Source organism: Squalius cephalus, assembly GCF_949319135.1.
Source record: "Squalius cephalus genome assembly, chromosome: 12".
NCBI classification, from domain to species: domain Eukaryota; kingdom Metazoa; phylum Chordata; class Actinopteri; order Cypriniformes; family Leuciscidae; genus Squalius; species Squalius cephalus.
This window is the reverse complement of record NC_137133.1, coordinates 18966439-18991264: the sequence shown is the minus strand read 5'-3', so window position 1 is coordinate 18991264 and position 24826 is coordinate 18966439. Positions and strand designations below refer to the sequence as shown.

Sequence of the window (24826 nt, the reverse complement as noted above, 5' to 3'; positions counted from 1 at the left end):
ATTTTGCTTAATGTATTTGTGTTTTTCATACATTCTTTTTTTCTTTTGGCAAAGTGAGAAAAAAATTGGACCAACAACACTAGATTAAGTTTGGTAAACTAGATTTTTTCAATGGCTCAACATATTATTTCTGATTGAGCCAATGTTAACAGACTGTTGCCACAATTGACAAAATTCCATTCACAGAAATTCAATTAGGGCAATGAAAAAATTTAGATGTGACCAGTCGCTACAAAATTTTGAGTTAGAGAAGTACATTTTCAGTTGGAGAAGTAAATTTTCAGTTGAGTTGGAGAAGGAGTAAGAAAAAAAAATTTCACAGTGAGGTTGATTCCCTGGAAATTATGAATACTGGGCGGGGCTATCTGTTTATTGACCAATTGGAGAGGGGAGAAACCTGTTTCTCTATTTGTTTGTTTTTTAAAAAACATACTTCAAACCATTCATCTTTATCCTCCTTCCTTTATAAAAACTTGGGGAATTGTACATTTCAATATTTTTTTTTTTTATTTCATTTTTAAGTCAACACTTACAATAAGTACTGTGGAGGAATATGACATACCATGGTACTGTAAGTGCCTTGTTTTTACAAATAGTACCATGGCATGTCCAAAAAATTATGGTTATACAATGGTATGTTTTGCCTCTATTTGTCAGTGAAATTACATAATCTGTATTTTAAATTAGTTCATATTTTCTGTAAAAAAAAAAATCAAGATGTACTGGTTTTAGTTTGAATTTGAGTTGAGAATTTATTGCTGTTGAATTTGCTGAACTGAAAATGAACTGATCTTAATCTATAACAGCGTTCTCAACTGGTATGTGGCGACACAAAAATGGGTCGCAGATCTGTTTGGATAAGATTGCAGACAGCAGAAGAAAAGCAATGCTAAATGCAAATAATAAAATGCAATTACTTATAAATGGATAGTCAATAAAAAATGGTTTTACAAAGGGTGAAAAAATGAGGGCAGGTTGTGTGGCATGCTCTTATCCCAAAAGCCATGAACAAAACTATGCACAGCAAAAGAAAATATGACCCAGGCGACATTAAAATACATAAAAGAGGATAAAGAGGATAAAATAAATATGATTTGTGTGACCACAATGTGTTTTTAGCAGTGAATTATTGGCTGCCAAAAGCATGGAACTATCAAAATGCAATTTACATTCATAAAACAAACACCAAAACTATAAAGACTGTAAATCACTGTTCTATGGTTGCTTGTGCATTTATAAAATTGTCCATTTTTGGTAACACTTTATTTTACAGTGTGATTGGTACATGTTACATGTAGTTAGTAATAACTACAAATTATGCATAATTACATGCAACTAACCCTAAACCAAACCAAACCAAACCTAATCCTAACCCTATAGTAAGTATGTAGTTAATTGATATATCTCATTACTTAATAAATGCACAATTACACTGTAATAAGGACACATTTTATTTTAAGTTTAACAGAATTAAGTCTATTAAACAATTGTATCCAATGTATAATATGGGTCCAGAGACAAAACCATTTGAGAACCAAAAATGTGAATATTGAAACAGTTTTGGAGATTTATGTTGAGGTCTTGTGGTCAACTTCCTTTAAGGTGTGAGACAACATTGTATCTGTCTGCACTGCTGGATCTGTGGTAAATTTTGCAAAAAGATGTACAGAAACAAAAACCTCTTGATGATTTTTACTTTTAAAAATGCCTGTATAAGAGTACTTGAAACAGCACCTTCATGGAAATTCAAAAGCTGATCCTTGAGCTTGCTGAAGAACACTGTGCATTTAAAAAATTGCTCTGAACTTCAAAAACATGTCTTTTCTTTTAACTACAGAATTCAGAAGTGCTGTTTTCCCATGCCAGAAAATTAGCAAGAGTTTGGATCTAAAAAAGAGGGAAAAGGACTGTGAAACTGACTCATCAAATTCACTTTCTTTGCTTCAGTCCCTGACACACACACACACACACACACACACACACACACACACACACACACACACACACACACACACACACACACAGTCTGAAACAGCCACTGTAACCCCTAATCACAACCCCGAAGGCTGGACATCAAATGCTGCAACGTTGAAAACAGATGATCAGAGGTAATTAACGCAGTTTCATATGCAAATTTAATTAATGCAAAACTACAAAGTCATTATGCAAATGGCGTCTTCTTGAGCCGCTGTGCAAATATTCATCACTTGGAACAGGGATCAGTCTCCTCATCTTTTGAAACTCTCTCACAACACACACACTCACACACACACACACACACACACACACACACGGTTCTCTTAGGATCATGTATGAATAGTGTATTTATTTTAAACTTCTTTCCATTGATACCAGACTGGGGCCATCAGAGCAGACAGCTGAGAGGCAGGAAGACACGATTTGGCACAGGAGTGAGACAATGAGACTGTTAGACCGGCACGGTATGAATATTCATGACACTGATTACTTTCCATGATTAAAGCCTACTCTAATATTTAAATGAGCGCATGCTAGGTGATTAGAGGAGCGGTGGAAAGGACAAGCGCACGATGCGGTATACACTTTCTCCAGCGTTCGTGGAGTATGATTAGCTAGATAGCTCAGAGATTGATTAGAAACTAAGGGCAGTTTCAGATATGAGGGAAAAGATTTGAAAATAGCATGAATGATGATGGTACACACTTGACGGCGGAATCCTATCAAAAACAGCAGGTAAAGGGCACTTCTCATGAATAGGATAGAAATTGATGTATAAATCCCATATCTTTTTTTTTTCTGAGAACTATCAGATGCTTTAAATAAACTATTATCTAGCATAAAATAAACCTAGCATGAAAAAATAGCTTGAATTCTCTATATTAGAGGAACAGAGAGAAATATATCTATATATGACTATATAAAGTAATGCCATTTAAAAATGGTAAAAAATTAATAAATAAATAATGGTTGTTTAAGCTTTTGCTATTTTTGGTACTTTGCTCCAATGTTTTTCTTCCATAGAACACAAAAAGAGATGTTTAGCAGAATGTCCATGCTGCTCTTTTCCATATAATGAAAGTGAATTGGGGTTGTTCAGCTCCAAAAATGTCAAGCACTGTATATTTAAGTCTTCTAAAGCCATTCAATAGTTTTGTGTGAAGAACAGATAGAAATTGAAGTTTACTTAGAATCTTCTCAAATCTCATTTGCCTATGCATATATTCAAACTTCCGCAATCAGTTGCACAGTGTCATTGATGTCAAATCTGGTGTGACGTCTCAATGCACAATACTGTATTTGAATGCATAAAAATTAGGGGTGGGAGAAAAAAATATAGATTCTCTGATGCATCACGGTTCTCTTGAAGCTGTATTTAGCTAATCATTCTTAACAAACAATTGTTTTAATATATTATTAATTTGGATTATTTAAAAAAAGTACATATAATTAAGTGATTTTATTTAATTATTTATTTAATAAAAATGCACAATTAAAACTCATTATTGATACAAAAAAAAAAAAAAAAAAAAAAAGACAGAGAATGTATGTTTGTTTTTACTCTGGAATCTGATTTATACCCGTAATGTAAACTATAGATTTGAGAGCTGCAGTGGAGTGTAAGATTTCTAAATGTTTTACATTTTATTTTAACCTTTAACAAATCTTAACACACATACTTATCTTAAATCACTTTTGAACTGAACTGCCATTTTCAGCATTCATCATAACATCTCCAGATGAGATGAGAAGAGAAGGGGTTAACACTTGGCGTTTTGGCCCACAGCATGAATGGATTTTGCCTCTAGGCGACCATAGCTCCATATTGTATTTAATTAGCCCCATTAAATATAATCTAATTTGGCTGAAACTTTAAGACAGTTAAGTGGCAATCTAAGGAGTTGAGCTAAGCTTTCATGCTCTGGCAATATTAAAATCAAGCCCTAAGCACCTTCCTGCCCTGCATTTCTGTGGATAACCTTGACGACTTCTGTCAACGAAGCAAAACTAAAGCTGAAGTTGTTCAGTAAAAAGTTCAGATAATATATATATATAAAAAAAAAATTATAATAACTCTGTGCTTTAAAAAGGCACATTCAAACAAATACAGAAAACTAATAACTTAAAAAAAAGAGAAGAAAAAAAAACTCTTGACGAGGCTGAAGTACGGGTCCTGCTGAGTTTGTCTCTATTTGTCATATATTCTGACTAGCAAGTGAAGCATTTCCTTGTCCAGGCTGTGTGTGCTGAGAGGAGGGTGGGCAGCACTGTGGTGGAAGATAACATGTGGCCCCTCCAGGCCCCGCACGCTAAACTGAGTCTTTAACCCTCGGAATAAGGAATCTTCTTCATTAATCCCCAAACTATGTCTCTTAGCACTTGAATTTTAATGGGCTTTCTTAGCCTTTTTTTTTCTCTTTTCCTTAATACGATGATATTTCCCCCAAACACGTCGGGTGAGGATTTCTGGAGTTTGTTCCTCTTAGAGAATTGGTTTCAGCTGCTGGCGCACTCAGGGCTGTTATGTTTCACTTAAAGATGAGAGAAAGAGAGAGAGAGAGAGAGAGAGAGAGAGAGAGAGAGAGAGAGAGAGAGAGAGAGAGAGAGAGAGAGAGAGAGAGAGAGAGAGAGAGAGAGAGAGAGAGAGACAGACAGAGATGCTGCGTCTTGCTCTAATAAAATCATGCAAGGGCTGTTAATCCCTCTTGAAGGCCCGAGTCAAAAGAAAAGGACCTTTTGAGAGAAGCGATCCAGTCAGAATCGGTGAACAGTATATGTGTGTTCATATATATCTTTGTGTGTTCGTGTTGTAATAAGCAGAAGTAAAGGCCTGGGTATTCTTCATTTTCCGCGTCCACTCCGTCTCGCGCACACTTTTCAAGGTATACTTGCAAGGTATACATGCGCAGTACAATTGCTTTTTTATACCCTACTAGACGTCAGAGGGCAGCACTGAGTCGTGTCATTTACAGGGCATTCGCTCGGACGGATAGAAGAAGAAGAATAGTTGTGTACCTGCCATTGTGCGCAAAGTTTAGAACAAGAGCCAAAACAAAAATGATGGAGAAGGGTATACTGCTTTGTTTACTGTTTAGTATCGCTATTAACAAACTCTTCTTCGACTACTGAACAGTACATAAGAAATGTGCATATTGCCAACTAGCGGACTCTTCTGTCTCAACATTCACCGTGAGTATGCGCTGTTGTACGCGCACCATACGCGTGTCACGAAAAAGAATGTGCGAGTGAACAAAAAGTGTTCAGTTCACTTACTTAAAATTTGTTTGTAAACCCGTTGCCTTAAAATTATTAAGTAAATAAACTTCATGCTTAATCGAAAAAATTAAGTAATGTGGAATTGTCAAGTTCACATAACTTAATTTTTTCAATTAAGCATGAAGTTTATTTACTTAATAATTATAAGGCAACGGGTTTCCTCAATTTTTTTAAGTTAAGTCACCTGATCAATTTTTACAATGACGAACATTACATCACATGGACTGTGCGTGGACCGCTTAAGCATTTAAAACTACTTAAATAAAGTAATTTTGTCATCATTTACTCACCCTCATTTCATCCCAGTACCATTTTAAAAACATGTCCCAATGTTATAATTATTATTATTCCAAAAGGGAATGCAAGGCTGAATATCTGAGCTACTCTTTTTCATACAACCAAATGGATGGTGATTTATACTTGTGAAGCTCCAAAAAGGTCTAAAAAGCAGCATAAAAGTACTCTTATGGAACTATTTTGTAAAGACAGCATGAAACAGAAATTGTGATATCCTCTTTTCTATCCTATTATTAAGTAATATGCTTCTCGAACAAGAAAAAATGTGGGGCGAGACTTGATTTTGTCCATGTGGAATTGATTTGTGGTTTGCTATTGGTGGATCTCATGTGAGTGACAGGTTGCCCCGCCCTCACGCTAGTAAACGCATCATCAGAGAAGAGAAGTCGTTGCAAGAGGAAGAGGAAGTTACTTTGCTTAAAGATTACGAGGGAATGTGAATCAAATAAAAATAATGATGTGCGCGGATAAATCATTTTATAATAAATATTGCAATATTCTCTACAAAACAAGAATCATCAAATTTGATTTCATGGTGATTTAAGTCGTACAATAGCTTTGTGTGAAGAACAGATAAAAATGTTGTTATTGACCGAAAAATCTTATTCTCTTCCAGAGCTCACAAATCTCAAATGAGATCATTTGTATGATTGGTTGTTTTCAATTTAAGAAAGGCACCTTTAACCCATCAACATCATCTGAAACTAGTGTCATTGTTCAAAGCTCAGCCATCTCTGTGTTTCACGGAGGAAAGAAAATAGCACAGGGTTGAAATGACATGATGAGTCATTTGGTGTAAAATATTCCAAATATAATATTTATTATAAAATATGTAAAATAAGTGAGGTTCTAATTAGAATCGAATGGGTTTTAATATTGATACTGTATAATAATGTAGTAACCATCTAATAAAAGTTTAATTGTCTGTTAAATGTTAAAAGAATGGTAACCTAAATAATCTAAATTAATTGATTGTATTCAAATAAAAAATGTTTTTTAACATGACTGAATTAATCTAAATATATTAGGTTACACCAATAAAACTAAATTTAAGGGTACGGTCAGGTAGAAATAGCTCTTTAACTTAACAATGGCAGGTTACCACTTTTTAAAGCGTATCAAAAATAGGTTTTTAGTTACTATGTACTGTAAAATCGGAAGAACCCTAAACAGGTTCTTGACCAGAAAATACTTTTTTGTTGGTTCTTTAAGAGTGTTACCCATTTCAAGAATATAACTAAGAGTCTTTGTGTGTTTGTAAGTTCACAGACTTCTCTCTCCTGCCAAGCTTCAGACTATTAAACCTTCCCCTCCTCCAGCTCTCAGTGTTAAAACACCTACCTGTTGGGACGCCCTCCTGCTTGGGGCAGATTCCTCTGGCGGGCGTCAGTCGTTTCACCTCCTCCTCCTCTGCTGGCGTGACCTGGATCCCAACCTCCACGGGCCCAGACCTCCGGCACACTTCCACCCGTGGGGGTCTGGGGGACGGGGAGCCGCCGGAGTCGGTCGGTTTGTCGAAACAGACGCTGGGTCCGGGACACAGTCTCCTCTTGTGCTCGATAAACACTAGAATATCTCCCAGGGGGAAGTTGGTTTGACATTGACCGCAGGTCAGCAGGTCACTCTCTCCGGCTCCGCCCACAGAGCCGTCCGATGGGCACTGGTCCACCCCTGCGTCATGATCTGGCCCAGCTGAGGCGTGAAACACAGTGGGGGAAATATCAATCAGTGTACAGTGCATAATAATAATGACTGGCCTGTAATAATCAATTTTGAGATGTAACAGATCAATCTGGTAGTTGCAAATACTGTAACTGTAGATATAAAAGTCTTTCAATGTGTTTCTGCCTGTTTGAATCAATTTGAATATTGTTTTCATTGGCTATTTCTCTTTTTTTATATATATTTTCCAATCCATTTAATTTATCATTGATAAAATCCATAAGGGTCTAAGTTAATGTTTTGGTCATCTGAACCTTATTAGATTTAAATTAAGTTTCAACCTTAAGTCAATACCAAATTATAAATAAAGGAAATCATCAAAGCTGTTTCTGTAACTATCAACGTCACAAAATGCACCACTGAAGCTATATATTTGTCAATATATATACAGTAGTCAACATTTGAAGTGGATCAAAACCTTTCATCAAAGTTATCCATGAATTTTGAACAATACCCGTTCTCGTCTTAGGACAACTTTGATGAACTTTTTTGATCCACTTCAAATGTTGACTACTGTATATATATATATATATATATATATATATATATATATATATATATATATATATATATTGATTCACCAAAGACGGCTGTCATTTGTGATTTGCAAGATTTGCTGCTAGCGACAAGTGTGACTAACTACAGCAGTGTGAACAACATTCCATGTTTGGCAAGTACAGGTGAAGATTATTTGATTTCCAAAAGATGTCAGAAGTTCCCCAACGGTAACCACATTCAAGTCCGGACTGAAAACATCTGTTTGCATTCTCAAATTAACCACTGTGCTGAAATTTTTACTGATCCTGAGTTGAATCTTCAAACAGTTATTTTGGCTGTCAAGCTCCAAAAAAGACCAAAAACAGCTAAAAAAATACATCATCATACATATCAAGCACTACAGTATATTGCAGGTCTTCAGAAATCATTTAATAGCTTTTGTGGGGAACTTATAACAGTTATTTAGGATGTTCACTGAAATTCATGTTCTCTACTTCAGCTGCAATGTAAACCATATTTGATAGAAGAAAAGACTTTCAGTGAATTGCAACTTAAATTGCTGTCTTGTTTGTCACAAAAAGCTATCATATGAATTCAGAAGACCGAATTGACTACTTTTATGCCACTTTTTTCGTCATTTATGAGGCTTGACAGTGAATTGTCATTTTATGGAAAAGAGCTCCTTGAAGATTTTTCAAAAATACTCCTTTTGATTTCTATGGAGAGAAAAAAACGCATCCATTTGCAATGACATGAGAGTGAAAAAGTAATGACAAATTATTTTTTATTTTTTTGCTTTAACTTTTATATGTCTTTTATATCTCTCTTTATAGCTCTTTTTACTTTATTATGACTGTGTAAAGCATTTTGAATTAACATTGTGTTCTATATAAAATGTGGAATATTATAAATAATTGCCTTGCCTTCACTAGGCTGACTTTAAAATAGTAGGTTTAACTAATTAAAGGACCTGTCAGGTTTCTAAATGACAAATTGCTATTGGTGTGTCTGTGATTTTTGCTCTTCAGTTATTGTGAGTTGCAAATTTGTTGCTTTTTTTTTTGTCTGGCTATATCAAACTGGTCCAGACATGATTAACTTGCCTGTCGGGGAATTGCATGTACCGTAGACTCAGTAGACGACAAATTAGTTCTTTTAAACGACTTCATGGACCAAAATGTTCCACACACATTTGCAAGCTATCCTCACAAATCACTGCGAGTGTCTAAAAAAAGCAACGGACAGAATCTGTTAATAAAAAAATAATCTCAAGCTACTGTAAAAAATGACATGATCAATAAGTAATGACATGTTTTTTTCTTTACATTGCTTTAACTCATCAAAATAAGTGAACCGATTTTCAACGTTATACAAGATTCAAATAATTTTTAAGTCAGTTTAATGTAATTTAAGTTGACACAACTTAAACATCCAAGTTGACAGGCAGCAGCCTTTTTTTTACAGTAGCACTAGTATCAAGGAAAACGGACTCTCAAATATTTACAAAGTCAATATTTACAATCTCAAAACTGTCTCAAGCATTTCTTTCTGGAACTGATATGTCGATATGGTCCTCTGTGTCTAATACTGTCCGCAAAAAAGCGAAATTCGCAGCTCACACAGCATAGACGAACACCTGTGAGTTGCACAGTAAGATGAGTGGAGGGTGTGTGTGTGTGTGTGTGTGTGTGTGGCAAGTAGTACAGTCGCAGTCTTGCAGTGGTATCTGTGTTTCCGGTCTACTTTTCTGCACGCTGGACGGATGTTGGAGAGGTGCACATGCACCATACAGGTATATCGCAGCAGACAAACTAGTGCTCGCAAAAGCCACAAAACAGCCTCAAAATACGCTCTCAGGCACGGGTCGCCTCACATCGCAGGTGCACCTTGGGAACAGTGGTTAAGGAGCCTCACAAACAGCCGTTTTCATGTGTGAAAACCAGCCTCATCTTTGTCATTTCGCACCCTCTCGAAATTCCCTGTTTGGCATCTCGACGCCCAAATTATTATCGATGACGAAACAGTCAACTATTTGCTGCGAAATGGATCTGACTCAACACACAAAACCACAATGAGATACAAAACAGATTCACAGAGAGAGAGAAAAAACAGCAGCAGTATGAGATCCGATAGCAAGTCAACTCCAGTCTCTGCCTGAGAGACAAACACAATCTTCAACAGAGTCCTGGGAAGAGCGACAGTAACTTGACTCCTGTAGCATTTTTTTTTGACTCAGCACAGTGACCCACAATCCCTTGGGGCATTTAGTGACAAATTGATATTTGGAGTTCTTTTAAAACAGTATATCTTGATCTGTATTAAATTTAGAACATCTGACATCATACAGTTCAGGGTTTCCCATGGGGTTTGTGAGTTGATGAAAAGCTAATAATTAAATTGAATGTAAAAAAAAGAAAAAGAAATGGCTCCACAATTAATTGAAATAAAACAGTAACACTTTATTTTAAAGTGTCCTTGTTTGTTACACATTACAACTATAAATTATGCAGAACTACATGCAACTAACCCTAAACTAAACCTATTCCTAACATTATAGGGTTACATTTTATTTTAAGCTGTCCTTGTTACACTGTAATTATACATTTAAGTACAGAGTAATATTAATTAACTACATGTACTTACTATATGGTTAGGGTTTGGATTGGTTTAGTTTAGTTGCGTGTAATTATGCATAATTTATAGTTATTATTAGTAACCACATGTAACATATGTAACAATGACACTAAAATAAAGTGTTACCTTGCTTAAAAACAATCAATGTATAAAGCGCTATATAAATAAAGGAGACTTGATTTGACTTGAAATATACTTTTAGTTGTAGTTTTCATACGAGATGAAATGTCATAACACTTTCACTGTGATTTTTGCCGTGCAGCCAAAGAATTTATATAAAGAATTTAAAAATGAAAACAAACTAAATAAAACACTTACAACTAAAAAAGATGAAATATTTGATCTGTTTATTTACACGCTGTTAAAAAACGTATTGTCGGTTTAACTTAAAAAACTAAGTTGCCTTAAAATTTTGAGTTCATTGAAATAAATTTTTTTGAGTTAATACAATGAAGAACATTGGTTTAATGAAAACAAACTAAAAATATTATGTTATCTGAACCACATTAATTATCATTTGTTCATTTGACAAAAGATAAAAACTTGTGATAACAAATCATGAAAATCAACATCAGAGGACCGTGAACATATGATTGTGTCGTTAAATTATTAAGTTATTATTACCTTAAGTAAATATTTTACATCTAAGGGGTTCAGCTGAGAGGAAGCTTTAGGAACCCTTGACTGAAGTCAGTTTCGGCAGCATGTGATATCTAAACAGATATAAACCGACATCACACACACCGGGCCGCTGCCACACACTCGGCTCTCGAGAGCGGAGCAGTGGAGTAACGCCAAGGAGGAGAACACAAACATCGTGGACTTGGAATGAGTCCAATGCCACGGAACTGAGCGCTGGGAGGGAGCCGTCCCGAACAGGCCAGACGAAAGCAGCGGACTCGACAGGAGAAGGGGGTTGTGGGAGCCACAGGTGTACAGCAGATGATGTGTGTGGTGTGATATTTCAATCAGACGCCGAAACATACACCTTTAAAGGCTGATATTATCAATTACATACATCATCAGCTAGGGTTTCTATTAATAATAATAATACTGTAAATTTACAGATATTTGCTCACTATTCAGGGGAATAAAAAGGTCCATAGATATGCAATCTAATTCAAATTAGGAAATAAACAGTCCATTTTAAAACAAAGAAACATGATATATAATGATTGAGATTGATTTAAGATTCTTCACTAAGGCAATGATCAAAAAAGCTCATTTGTGACACTGACCATGCAAACTCTTTGGAACAAATAGTCAGATTTGATTTGCACTGAAGTGTCAGACGATCATTGAAACATTCTCGAATAATACTGGGAAAAAAATCAGGTTTTGCACAAATGGAGCAGCTTATGCAGCTAAAGTGCTTCTGTTCTTAAAGCCAAGGTGGGGCATACAAAATAGATTTTCAAAAAATGCATCTATTGTTTTAATCAACATTTCACTGAAACTGATATACAATAATATAAAAATAATAATAAAAAATGCAGTGGTCTCAGACTTTTGAACCCCACTTAAAATATGTACACGAAGAGGAAACCAGTACGTACGTATACATAACACTAAGAATACAAAGTGTGTAATGAAACAATCTATAAAAAAAAAAGTGAATAACCCTCAGGAAGAAAAAAAAAAGTCTAGTTATCCTGTTAAAAAAACATTTTAATAACACTAGTAATTAGAGTAATTTGTGTTGGAAGCAAAGATAAACGTTTATGAACTACTCATTAAAAAAAATCCATACTCATCAACAATTTGCCTAATTATGAATAATTCTATATAATGAATAATTTGAGGTCAAATCTATGATGATGGTTATGGCCCTGGATTAAAGTAATAATAAATAAAAATAAACACACGTAGCAGACAACAAACATCACAGAGCGCATTCAGCACAATTCACAGATTGTGAGTGCTATATATTTGAGGATCTGTTAATGTCTTCAGCATGTGTGAAAAGACTTTGCCTAATTGTGATTTCTGAGCTCACAGGTGCAAGTAAAAAAAAAAAAAAATTCCATATGCAGACATGCTTATCTTCATTTAAGGCCTATACACTCTCAACTGCTTCTGGACGTGTGCCAAACAAATGCGCACAATTCTGAAATGCACGTGTGCGCTAGTGACTGAAGTCTCCCATAAAGCTCTATATTTGAAAGCAGAACCACAAACATTGTTTTAAAAAGTTAGTGTAGGCGAGGACGTGAAATGTTTAGGAGCACAGCGTCTATATTACTGCTCCCCAGGGTGAAGTCTATACAGCAATAAACTGAATTAATTACCTTTAGCGTAAGATAAGAGATTTATACTGAGCCTGTTGTGGGAATGATACACTTGGGAGAAGAGATAGCAATTTAGGGTATTAACCATTATAAATACAGTTATCATGGTTCCTGAAGGCAGTAATCAGATTCTCAAGGAAAACACACACACACACACACGATCACTTTCCCTCTCGTAAGGACTTACAGCACCCCCTATCAGCTTCAACCGTGCACACTTACACTCCACTGAAGCTGTGCAAAACAGCAAATACGACACTCGTGAAATAAACCGAACAGAGACTCGCCTATAATATTTGCCAAGTCAGGTCAGACGAGTCCGATCAGCGGGTAACCGCACGTCCATCAAACAGCTCTCGGCTCACACGGTCTGTGAAAGAAGTTCTCTCCAAGGCTGTGCTGACACACACACAAAGAGGCTGGAGAGTGCTATAAAATCACTCCTAAAAAAAAGTCAGCCAGCTGTAAAAGGCTGATGTGACCCTTTCCACTCTCAGAAATCAAAGGCACAGAGGTCCAGTGGTTCACGGTGACCAGCGGCCACTAAAAGATCACGGAAAACGTCATGTGAACATTCAAAGCAAGAGTCGTTTTAGCATTTTAAAAGCCAGTGAGGGCCCTAATGGACGGCCCCCACCCACAACCGACCCACCAAAAAAAAAAAAAAAGCAGAGATGTAATGAATCATACATGTTCACATAATTCACATGCTTCTTATGAAGAAAAACTAATGAGTTTCAACTGAGGCTGCCGTTGCGGAAATCTAAATACGAGCGCTTTCGTCTCGAAGACTTCCTCAAGAGCCCGTATTTTGCATCTACGAGAGCCCTGCCATTTTAGGTCGCGGCTCGAAACGTCTTTTTCTAATGCGCACACCTGCGGGCGGAGAGTGCACCCCGCGTTTATTTCAAGACGGGAAGTATGTGGATATTCTTGTTTCCTTGAGTGTGATCTATAGGTCCTGTCGCTCTCTCTATTGTGCAACCTCCAGCTAACCAACATGTTTTTGTGCCAAGAGCATTGACATAGCCAAATGAGGGCACCTTTGGGTTTTCCCCTGCGGACAGACACCCCTGAAAGAGCGCGAGGATCTTGCCCCGTGAAGGCTGGGGTGGAGGGTGGCGTGCAAACCTGAGCCGAGTCCACTTTAAAAAAGTGTCGGTTTACGCTCTGTACACATGCGATGGAGTGTATAGAGCGCACAATGTAAACTGCACATTTGCCAAGCGACACACACTACTGCCAGACTAATGATGTTTGTATTTGAGACACAGTATAATTATTCTGCTCAACACATTTGCACACTGAAACATACACTGGACAGGTTAGTAAGCACTATGTACACGACGTTTTCATGTTTGTTGTTAATCAATAAAACTGGAAAGAAACCAGAAACAATAACTATGGGGGGAGCAAACTAGCTGCTAAATAAACCACATCAGGTGAAATGAACTGGCTGACTAGCAGTGGTTTTGAATTTAAAGGCCACCGGCTCTCTATAAGCCCACCCACTCCTTTAACACATTTTTCTCATCTCCTGTCTTCACTTTTTCTGAAAACGCCAACATCATAAACAGTGTCAAATTTGACGTGTAAAGACCATCTACTCATGACTGAATCAGATATTTTCAGGAAGGCACGCCTTCGCATTGTACACACATTCTCAGTGAAACCAGAAATGACTAAATAAATAACAAGGCAAAAAGCACTGAGCATAAAAATGTCAAGTTAGATTTTTTTTTTTTTTTTTTTTTTTTTTATAATTTGTAATATGAATTATTTTGTTAAATGCATCTTGAGGTCAGTCAATACAATTTGTTACTGGAGTACGGGATAATTCATATCAATGATATGCAAAGTATTATTAATGGGGGGATAAAAACTTCCTGGTCTTTTATTGTTTGTGGCTACAATCAGTGTTGGAAACGCTTATGAACATTTTGTGGAGATTATATCACTGAGCTTTTATAAAGTAGACAGATTAGGTTGCATTGTGTAATTCTGAATAATTTATTCAGCTAATTTATGCTTCTTTTTTATTGTGCAAAATAAAAAAGCTTTTAGGTGAATAAAAAAAACTGAGCAAAAGAAAACTTAAATAAGGGTTTAGAGCACTTGACGCTTTTACATAAAGTTTTACAAGAAATAGTGTGTAAAGCATCTTAGATAAAAGGCTAAATTAAGGATGAACGATGAATGATCAACATCCATGCATCTGATCCCTGATATTGTAAAACAGAGATTATAATAAAAATACACTACAAATTATAAACGTATAAGCACTTTGTTTTTAGATGTAAATGAACGGCAGGCTATTTAGCAACGTTTTGGCCTTTTAAATAAACAACATAAAAATAAACTTGTCAAGCTATGTGTGTGTGTGTGTGTGTGTGTGTGTGTGTGTGTGTGTGTGTGTGTGTGTGCTGAGGTGGGACAGAGCAGATGAGCGTGGGGGTCTCTCGGTATTTTGGGTGACTGTAAGCTATGAATTATATTTAGAACTTGGAAATTTTTCAAATTATTTATTCGCAGTAAATGTGAATCATCCACAGTATCATCATAGTGATTGACTGACATAAACAATAAAAACTAACAGGCCCCAAACTGTTATCGATTATCGATAAATAAAACTGTAATAATAGTATAGTGCACATAATTACATTAGGCAAAAAAAAAAAGTACTTATATATGGTTTATGTGCTGATAATCATAAACGTGTAACACTAGCAGTGCTACATTAAAAAAAGCTAATCGCGTTTACTTACAGATATCAGTCTGACTAACTGATAATGATTGTTGTTTTGGTTACACCTTCTGCGCTTGAGAAAGAAAGAAAGAAAGAAAGAAAGAAAGAAAGAAAGAAAGAAAGAAAGAAAGAAAGAAAGAAAGAAAGAAAGAAAGAAAGAAAGAAAGAAAGAAAGAAAGAAAGTTTTGATGAAGTATGTAGGAGACAGTGTGTGTAGGCTACTCACTCGGTCGGTTCTCCCTCTGTGTGAGGGACAGATGCTGTGGGTTTCCTTGCTTCCGTCGGGACATCGCCCCGCATTCACAGCAGCATCTCACGGACACTCGGACTAATGCTCCCGAAGCTCTCCAAACTTTCCTCCACTGTCCAGGTATTGTTCCCACTGCGTTCGCGGGTCGTTATCAACGGCTCAAACGAACACTTGTCCTCTCAGAACAGAATAAATTGGTCTCGGCTGTTGTGAAGCGGTAACTAAGTGCCACTTAACCTGAGACAGCGATGTGAGGAAATCACTCCGACGACAACCTCTGACGACATCGATTCCGAGTCTTTAAATGCACGTATTCTTTCTGTTAAAAAGTCGTAAAACAGTTGTTGTCCGGTTATAATGGAAATCCAAGATCCGTGGACGGCGGGCTCGCCAGGTGAGCGCAGTCTTTGGCACAGTCCTCCATGTGCGCTTTGGCATCAGAGCGCAGAATGGCTCAACCTCTGAAGACAACACCTCCTCTCCAGATCAATCAGGACCCGAGCAATCACGTCTCAGGGAGGACCCAGCGCCCGCGCGCGCGCGTGTGTGTGTGTGTGTGTGTGTGTGTGTGGCAGGGGTTGCCTCTGAAGAATGGAATGGGATTCAAGTTCAAGTACGGGCGTGATGTGACGCGTGGCGCTGGGGGCGACTAGTGGCGGCAGTCTGGGTACAGAGGGGTCTTCATGCCCTCCAGTAACGAAAACTACCAAACTTACTGGGAAAACGGCAACTTTGGCTGCTAGAAATTCACCGACATTACGATGACAACGTTTTAGACACTATGGGATGTCATGTTGGTGCTCGTTTGTTTCAATTCAAAACCGTATATGCCAATGTTTCATTAAATAAAATAAGGTAACACTTTTATTTTACAGTGTCCTTGTTACATATGTTACATGTACTTACGCATAATTACATGCATCTACTGTAATCCTAAACCAAATCCGTATCCTACCCTAACCCTATAGTGCATAGTTGCTTAATATTAGCCTACTCAGTACTTAAATATATAATTACACTGTAACAACGACACCTTAAAATAAAGTGTAACCTAAAATAATATTCCAGCATAGCCTGCTTAAACTAAAATCTGATTTGTACCATAAAATATAGTTTACTGATGTAACCAATATTTACAGAAGAGCACATGCTGAATTAAAGGTTCAAAGAGCTACAAACACTAAACACCAGGGTAACACACACACAAAAAGAAGTTGCTGCCTTAATTTTTTTAAGTACAATCACCTTGGGTGTTTAGGTCATTACAACTTAAATTACATCAAACAGATTAAAAACTGAGTAACTTGAAAATTGCTTTACTTATTTTGATGAGTTAAAGCAATGTAAAAATATGTTGTCCTAACTTTTTGACCATGATTTTTTTTACAGCGTATGACGCTTGGTGAAATAATGCAATAAACACCAGTGCACTATATAAAACTCTCCAATGTAGCTTATATAACTGATGATGAATATAATATCATAAAAGTGATGCGTCACACAGAGACTCCTGCACGTCATTTTTTACAGATTTACACTGTAAATTATGAGGTGAAATAAATGTAACGTTTTAATTTTAGAACATGCATTGTTTCGTCATCTAAAAAAAAGATTTTTGCTGTAAATATTTATGAAAATTCATAGCTAAAACTTTTTATATGTATAGGGTAACATAATTTTTACTGTAGCGTTTCCCATTTTTTCACCGTTATAACACGGTAAAAACAAATAGCTGCATACAATTTTTTGATAACAATCAGCTTGATTGTATAAGACATTTAAACTTAAATTACATTAAACTGACTTAAAAAATAGTTGAATCTTGTATAACTTAAAAAAGTTGTTTTGATGAGTTAATGTAATGTAAAAACATATGTTGTCATGACTTATTTTTACAGTGAATAATATTTTTACATTTCTGTAACTTGGTATTAGCCATCACTGTTAGTGTAAAAACAAATGAACAAAAGTTTGAAAGCTTTTTACAATGTTGTGGGGAGATCCTGTATTTATAATTGCAACTTTACTGAAATAAAAGCAATGTGGCGAAACAATAGAAACTGGTGCTGTATTTGACTACAAAACTATAATAAAATAAAAGTGTTTTTTTTCTACCATAATATCCTTTGCTGTCTTTTGCATTTATTAATTTACAAAATAACAATGTATACACCTATCTGTAGCCTATACATTGCAGATCCCATTTGCTCAGATTTATGGTAGATAATCTGGAGTGCTATAGGCCCCCAGCACGTGTTTGTCCTGTTTCAGTTAAGCCAATAGCGCCACCTAATGGTCTACAGTGGACCTGAAGAATGTAAAAGAGACAGGGGTTAGGACAGGTTTCACGACACCTGCTCCAGATATGCACATATACGGGGGAAATACGCCTAAAAACAATACAGGGGCTAGTTGTCACATGGGCTATATTAGTTTGTCTCATTTACTATAAGTTTTTGAATTAAAAGTCCAATCACATAAAGGTGTGTTAGTCTAAAAAATGTAGGGAATCTTAGACTTAAGACATTGTGAATTATAACAACAATTTTAGGTATGTGCCTATAAACTTAAAACCTTAAAACTATCTTAAAAATAGATGTGAAGCACAATTAACAGGCATCTTGAAGTCTTCTTCCCATCACTTAAAGCAGATGAACAATGATAAATGGCATATCGCTTCACACTGAAGAAATAACTCTGTACAGAGCCCAGAGCAAAGTCTGATTCATCAATAAAACATGATGTTTTGGTTACCGTTTTTGCCTCTGGGAGAGGAACACTATTATATGACGCCGACACGCAACAGACTATAGGACAAAAAAAAAACATTTATGCTGTTATTTTGGCCATGTCGTTGACTTGCCTATATGTACGGCGGGCTTTAATTATTTTATTATAGGGCCTACTTTATTGCTGATCGATATTGTAGATATTCAGTAAAAAATCTCGAGTTGACCAAATTATGACAAACCCATAAAACACTTGAAAGTGGCTTGAGTGGCTAATAGATCATCTTTATGCTAAGAATAATATTTTTATTTTATTAAATAAAAATGGGGGGCATGCAGTGCAATGTTAGGTCAATATAAATTTAAACATAATGTTCAAAAATAAACATTAAAATAATAATAATAATAATAATATATATATATATATATATATATATATATATATATATATATATATATATATATATATATATATATATATATATATGATTTTGTTTCCCACATTAAAACGAGTGAAATGTTTCAAATATTATGACTAATGAAACCCTTTTTGCAGAAATCCCTGAGATTGAACCATGTGTGTCATTTATACACAAGTAGGCTCTAATTAAAGTCAATAAAAGACTTAACTTGACTTGACTTATATTGAAATGAATGTGTTGATTATACGGAGATACATAGGCTAAATACACAACAAAAGACACATTTAATTAAAATGTTATTGAATAAATTGATTTGTTTAAGTTATATGCCTTATTGTAAACTTTGCTTATAGCTGAGAGAATATTGTTTTAAATCTGGAAGCTCCATCATTAATGGCAAGCAAAATGTTGATGATCTTCTAGATTATCGGTCTTGAAATAGTTTGGGACAGTGAACAGAAGATCTGACCCGTGATTTCACGGTCAATTGCGCCCTCTAGTGGATTCATCTGCACAGTTTCATCTTCTCTCTCTCTCTCTCTCTCTCTCTCTCTCTCTCTCTCTCTCTCTCTCTCTCTCTCTCTCTCTCTCTCTCTCTCTCTCTCACACACACACACAGTCTTTGTGGGAACTAATGACGATAGAACTAATGATTTTTATAATGTACAAACTGTATATTTCATCCCCTTACACTAATCCGACCCCTAAACCTACACATCACACAAAACTTTTTGCATTTTTACATGATTGAAAAAAAAAAAAAAACATGTATGATTTAGAATGATTTATACATAAATTGTTTTACTCATAATACCAACATTTTGACCCCACATTTTTTAAAAAGACGCTCACCATCCGCTTGCTCATTTTAGGAAAAAGGCTTTAGTGGTGGATGTACTGTGCAATACTGTTTTGATCAAGCCTGCTGCAGTGTATTTCTCTTTAAAACTGCAGTGAATCAAAGGCAGTCTCAAGAACGCAGTTTGTAATCGCTGGTGTTTCTGACGTCAGAAACAACTTTGTAACCAATCAGATCAACGTGCCGGCGGGCTTTAGCATATCATTAATTGCAAAGCAGGGGAGTCTCGAGAGATGCCAGTTTATCCAGGTATATTTTTCTGTTGATATGAAAAATCGGGTAGACTTAGCAATATAGCGAGTGTATGATGTTTATTATTACGATGATGTGATGAACTATGTCTTTCTCCACTGATGTTCTGAGTTGTTCAAAGTTTCTGATGATTGTTAGAAGGCAGCTGCCTGATTCTGAGATGGGAACAGGAACATGGTTTCTGTAACATTAGCAACACATTATTTTTTGATAACATAGTCAAGCTAAAGGCTAATCACATTAGCCTAATTACCGTTATGTGTCCAGCGTTGTAAAGAGCCATACCATTGTGCAGTGTTTACCCATAGACAGTAAAAGAACAGTGTTTACCTCAGTAAGTTGGCCGAGTGGATCTGAGTGGAGGCGGGGCTAATCTGCATATTCATGATTACGCGTATATTAAATGAAGCAAGGGTGTAGAGTTACATCCAAGCTATTTTATGACATGAATACTTTTTTCAAAGAAAAAAATAAACATTTAAATGTGTCATTTTTGTTTTAAAGGATAAAATTATTAACTACAGGGGGACTTGCAGTTGCACTGATTTCCATAGTATGGAAAAAAAAATAGCAGTGAGTATTACTTTTAACAATTTACAGCATTTTTTTCATGATAAGACTAAATACATGTTTTTTTTTTCTTGCCTCAAGAGACAATGGAGTAGCTGCACTGACTGTTGATGGGAGAGGTATAAACCCAGAGGCCTGTTGCATGAAGCCGGTTTCAGTTGCTACCCAGGTAAAACTGGACCAGTCAGCTGTGAGTAAAGTGACATGTATCTGATGCAATAAAGCCACTCCTCCTGTATCTCTCACTCAAAATGAAAGCAGTTTATAGTAAAAGAATATTAGAGACAAAATTTCCTATCTTTTGCTGCTAATTATTTAATACATTTACATTAATTATAATTATTTGAATTCACATAGTATATTCATATGGTTATTATATGAATTAACAGTTTATTTTAATCTTTGCATTTAAATTAATATAAATATATTCAATAAATACAAGCTTTAAGCTTATATGTTTTCTTTTGAGCTCTCTGTGAACCTAGATAAATTATTTAAATTGAAGTGATTCACTTGCATTGATATACAGTAGTCTGATCTTTTCAAGCTTTCAATACAGCATCAGTTTATCCCTGCCTTGTAAACGCATTTAAATGTATGATATTGAGGCTGCATCCTTTGAAGGCCGCATTCGAAGGCCGATTGTGTCACTGTAGCGCGACGAAGGCTGTTTCTTTCCAGTTCCCGCTGGATTTCATCCTATGAATTTAAGCTTAATAAAGCCTGAACCTCGTTGTCTTGTCCATCGGTCGTATTTTTTAAACTCCATTGTTGATTCAAATAGCAAACATCTCTTACTGCACGCACCGCAACAGACTTTTAGCAGGGCTTTCTGAGGGGGAAATTTTTATCCGGTCATTTAGATTTTTAAAGTCATTTTGACCCTGGTTCCTGCGGTCAAAACACACAGAGTACCACCTCAAAGTCTCTAGTTCCTGGGGAAAGTTCCCACGGTGGAAAAACGGCTTATGGTGAACATATTTAGACAGTTTATGAACCCTGTTTTGTTTTCAGACAGTTTAAAGGTGCAGTAGGTGATCTGGGAAATGCTAACGTTAGCCTGCTAGCATTTAAACGATCCCACCCTCCCTGCGAATCGACGTCCAAAGCCACGCTTCCTCCAAACCATATGAAGGCACTCACACACAGATGCTCACAAGACACAGCGTTAAACTACCTCATGTCTCAAAGCACATAACATTACAATAATAATGAACATAAACAACATAGAGATTTTATGGTGTCTTCTGAAATCTAAGTGGTCAAGTCAAGTCAAGTTGCCTTTATTTATATAGCGCTTTTTACAATACAGATTGTATCAAAGCAGCTTCACAGTGATAGCATTAAAATAATACAACAAAGTTTGTTTCTAGAAGAAAATTGCGTCATCGTCCACCTTAAGTAAGGCAGATCAATAATATTGTTGAATATTAAATGTCCCCAACTAAGCAAGCCAAAAGCCAACAGACAGTGAACACACAATAGTTTTAGTAAATAGGCTACTTAATAGCCTATCACAATATTTCAACAGAAACAGGATTGAGGTATTGTTAGCTTTGTCATATAATACATTTAAAAGTAATGGTGATGAATTGTGATATGGCGGAATCAAAGATCTGACAGTTGAAATCGCGGTCAATCGTGCCCTCTAGTGGATTCATCTGCACAGTCACTCTCAGAGATTGAAGAAGGTACTGTAAATATCCTGTAGTTCCAAGGACAGATTTGTCATGGAAGACCTTTTTAGTAGGGTGTGACAGGACTAAAATATAACAGCACAGCTTTTCGTTATAATGATTGTCATATTTAGAATCATGGTTATCTAGTGTGAAATAAATCCTAATTATGTTTCTTTGTGTTTCTGCCATCACCACTGGTAAGGAATGCTCTCTTTGTTATCCTCATGGTGGCTGTCTTATTTGTTTAGTATTCATGGTAAATTCAGTTACATTCCCCCTACATTTACTGTACCATATAAAATACACCATTGATTAATCATAAAACATTTCATATTGTGAATTTATTAAAGACTTTTAAATGAATAATTAACTTATTAATTAATTACACAATTAATGTGATTATTTGCCGTTACTGATCAATATAACACAATGTAGAATGAACATAAGGATGTATATTTTACAAATATTTGTTTAAAATATCTAGATTTTTTTTAACTTCTGAGAATAAAATAAGTCATTATAGCTTTAAAATGTAAAATTATAGGCTATTTGAATGCCATCTGTATAAATATTTTATACATATAATAGGCTATTTGAATGCCATCTGTAAACATTTTATACATATAAAATTATATATGACTTTAATTAAATTAGATTTATTATATGCAATTATTAGACTTGCCTGCCTACTGATGTAAAGGGTTAGTTGACCCAAAAATGGAAATTATGTTTTTGTAAGAAAAATATTCATATTTATAACTTTATAAACTATAATCACTGGTTTCCGGTAACGGCCGTACGCGAGTCGAATTACGGTGGAAGAGTGTCCTCTGACCCGACGCATGATGTATGATGTTGGAGTAGCGTAAGCATAGGTGAGAGTAGATGACTCTTGCGGTTCAATCAAATAGAGCTGGGCAACAAACTGAAGCTCCCCCAACATTTCTCTGTAAAAATTCTCATTTTAGACTTTTAATTCGTGAACGGTGTTTTGTTTTGCTCTATCATCTGCGCTTCCGCGTTTGTCAATACGACGTGTCGGGTCAGAGGTCACTCTTCCGCTGGAACTAGACTCGCCATTACTGGAAGCCAGTGACTTCACATACTTTTTTCGCCTACTATATAGTAGGGAAGTATGTGATTTCGAATGCAGCCTTCGATTAGCTTGTTCAGGTAATTCAGGTGTGTTTGATTAGGATTGGAGCAAGATTCCAGAACCGACGTTGCCCATCCTTGTCCTATACAATAAGTCACAGTGGTTATTTATGGTGGTTTCAAACAGGCCTATGTAGTTAAAAATACACTTTCTGTTCTAGACTCATTCCCTATTTTAGTTTTGTGGTGTAAGGTTTTGCCTATAGCAATAAAGCAATAGATGAATAAAGGGGGGGAAACTGTCACTTGGTGGCAGAATACACACAGGAATTGATTCTGTTCTGTTATCGCCTGCAGGGAAGTCAAACGCCATTTGTCATAATGTCAAATTGAGCACTAAAAATACACCACTTCAACATTGCACACCTGCAAAGTGACCCCTTTTAAATGTGTTAGATCATTTAGCTCATTATGTGAGACAGATGGAGGAGCTTTTGTGTTGAGCCTCGCAGGAGCCGTTCTCATACTTGTCTGAAGCGACAGAGCTGTTCACAGCAGAGCTCACTCATTAAAACACTTTCATATGTCGCAACTAGATTGTGTTTACATAGTTTCATTAAAAGTGCACACTGGTCATCTGTATAAACAATAGATTTTTTTTTATATATATATATACTATAATTATATAATATATACAGTATATTATATAATATAATATTGAATATAAATAAAATGACCAATAAATAAATAAACCATTAGAAATTTAATTTATAATTGAACAGGAATTTAATTATAACAGGAAATAATCCATTCCTGCATGTATTCTGCCACCAAGTGAGTGTTTGTTTATTTGTTTTTTCCTTTTTTTACTTATTGCTAACATCACAAATCTGAAATGGGGAGATTGAGACTATATATTTTGTGTGTGTGTATACATACATACATATATATATATATATATATATATATATATATATATATATACAGTATAGTGCACATATCAGTGTCGCAAAATTAGCCTACATTTCACAGGTAGGGGCTTGTTTTGGTACCAAATTATGGTTTGTTATTGATTAAGCCTGAGATATGAAATAATAGTCTGAAAAAAACAAACATTTTGTAGCTGTAGTTATTGTTTTTTGCAACCAAGTTATTGAACATTCAGACATATGTGACCCTGGACCACAAAACCAGTCACATGGGACAATTTTTTTTTAAATTGAGATTTATACATCATCTGAAAGCTGAATAAATACGCTTTTTATTGATGTATGGTTTCTTAGGATATGACAATATTTGGACGAGATACATTACATACATGGATATTTGTCCATTTCTGTTTGAGATTGTGCTGCATTCACTCACAAAAACAAATGTTTTATATATTTATGGTTGGAAATTTACAAAATATCTTCATGGAACATGATCTTTACTTAATATCCTAATGATTTTTGGCATAAAAGAAAAATCAATAATTTTGACCCATACAATGTATTGTTGGCTATTGCCACAAACATACCTGTACGACTTAT

General features: G+C 35.6%; 1 protein-coding gene across 1 annotated transcript in view; it reads right to left on the bottom strand.

Moving 5' to 3' along the window:
- Positions 1 to 16116, bottom strand: part of bcl11bb (BCL11 transcription factor B b) — a 37983-nt gene extending 21867 nt beyond the window's left edge. The window contains exons 1-2 of the mRNA XM_079888654.1: positions 15665 to 16116; positions 6892 to 7242 (exon numbers count right to left, since the gene is read on the bottom strand). Of these exons, the coding sequence (XP_079744780.1) occupies positions 6892 to 7242; positions 15665 to 15728 (415 nt within the window). The 5' untranslated portion in view covers positions 15729 to 16116. The remainder of the gene's footprint in view (positions 1 to 6891; positions 7243 to 15664) is intronic.
- Between the last annotated feature and the right edge of the window lie 8710 nt (positions 16117 to 24826).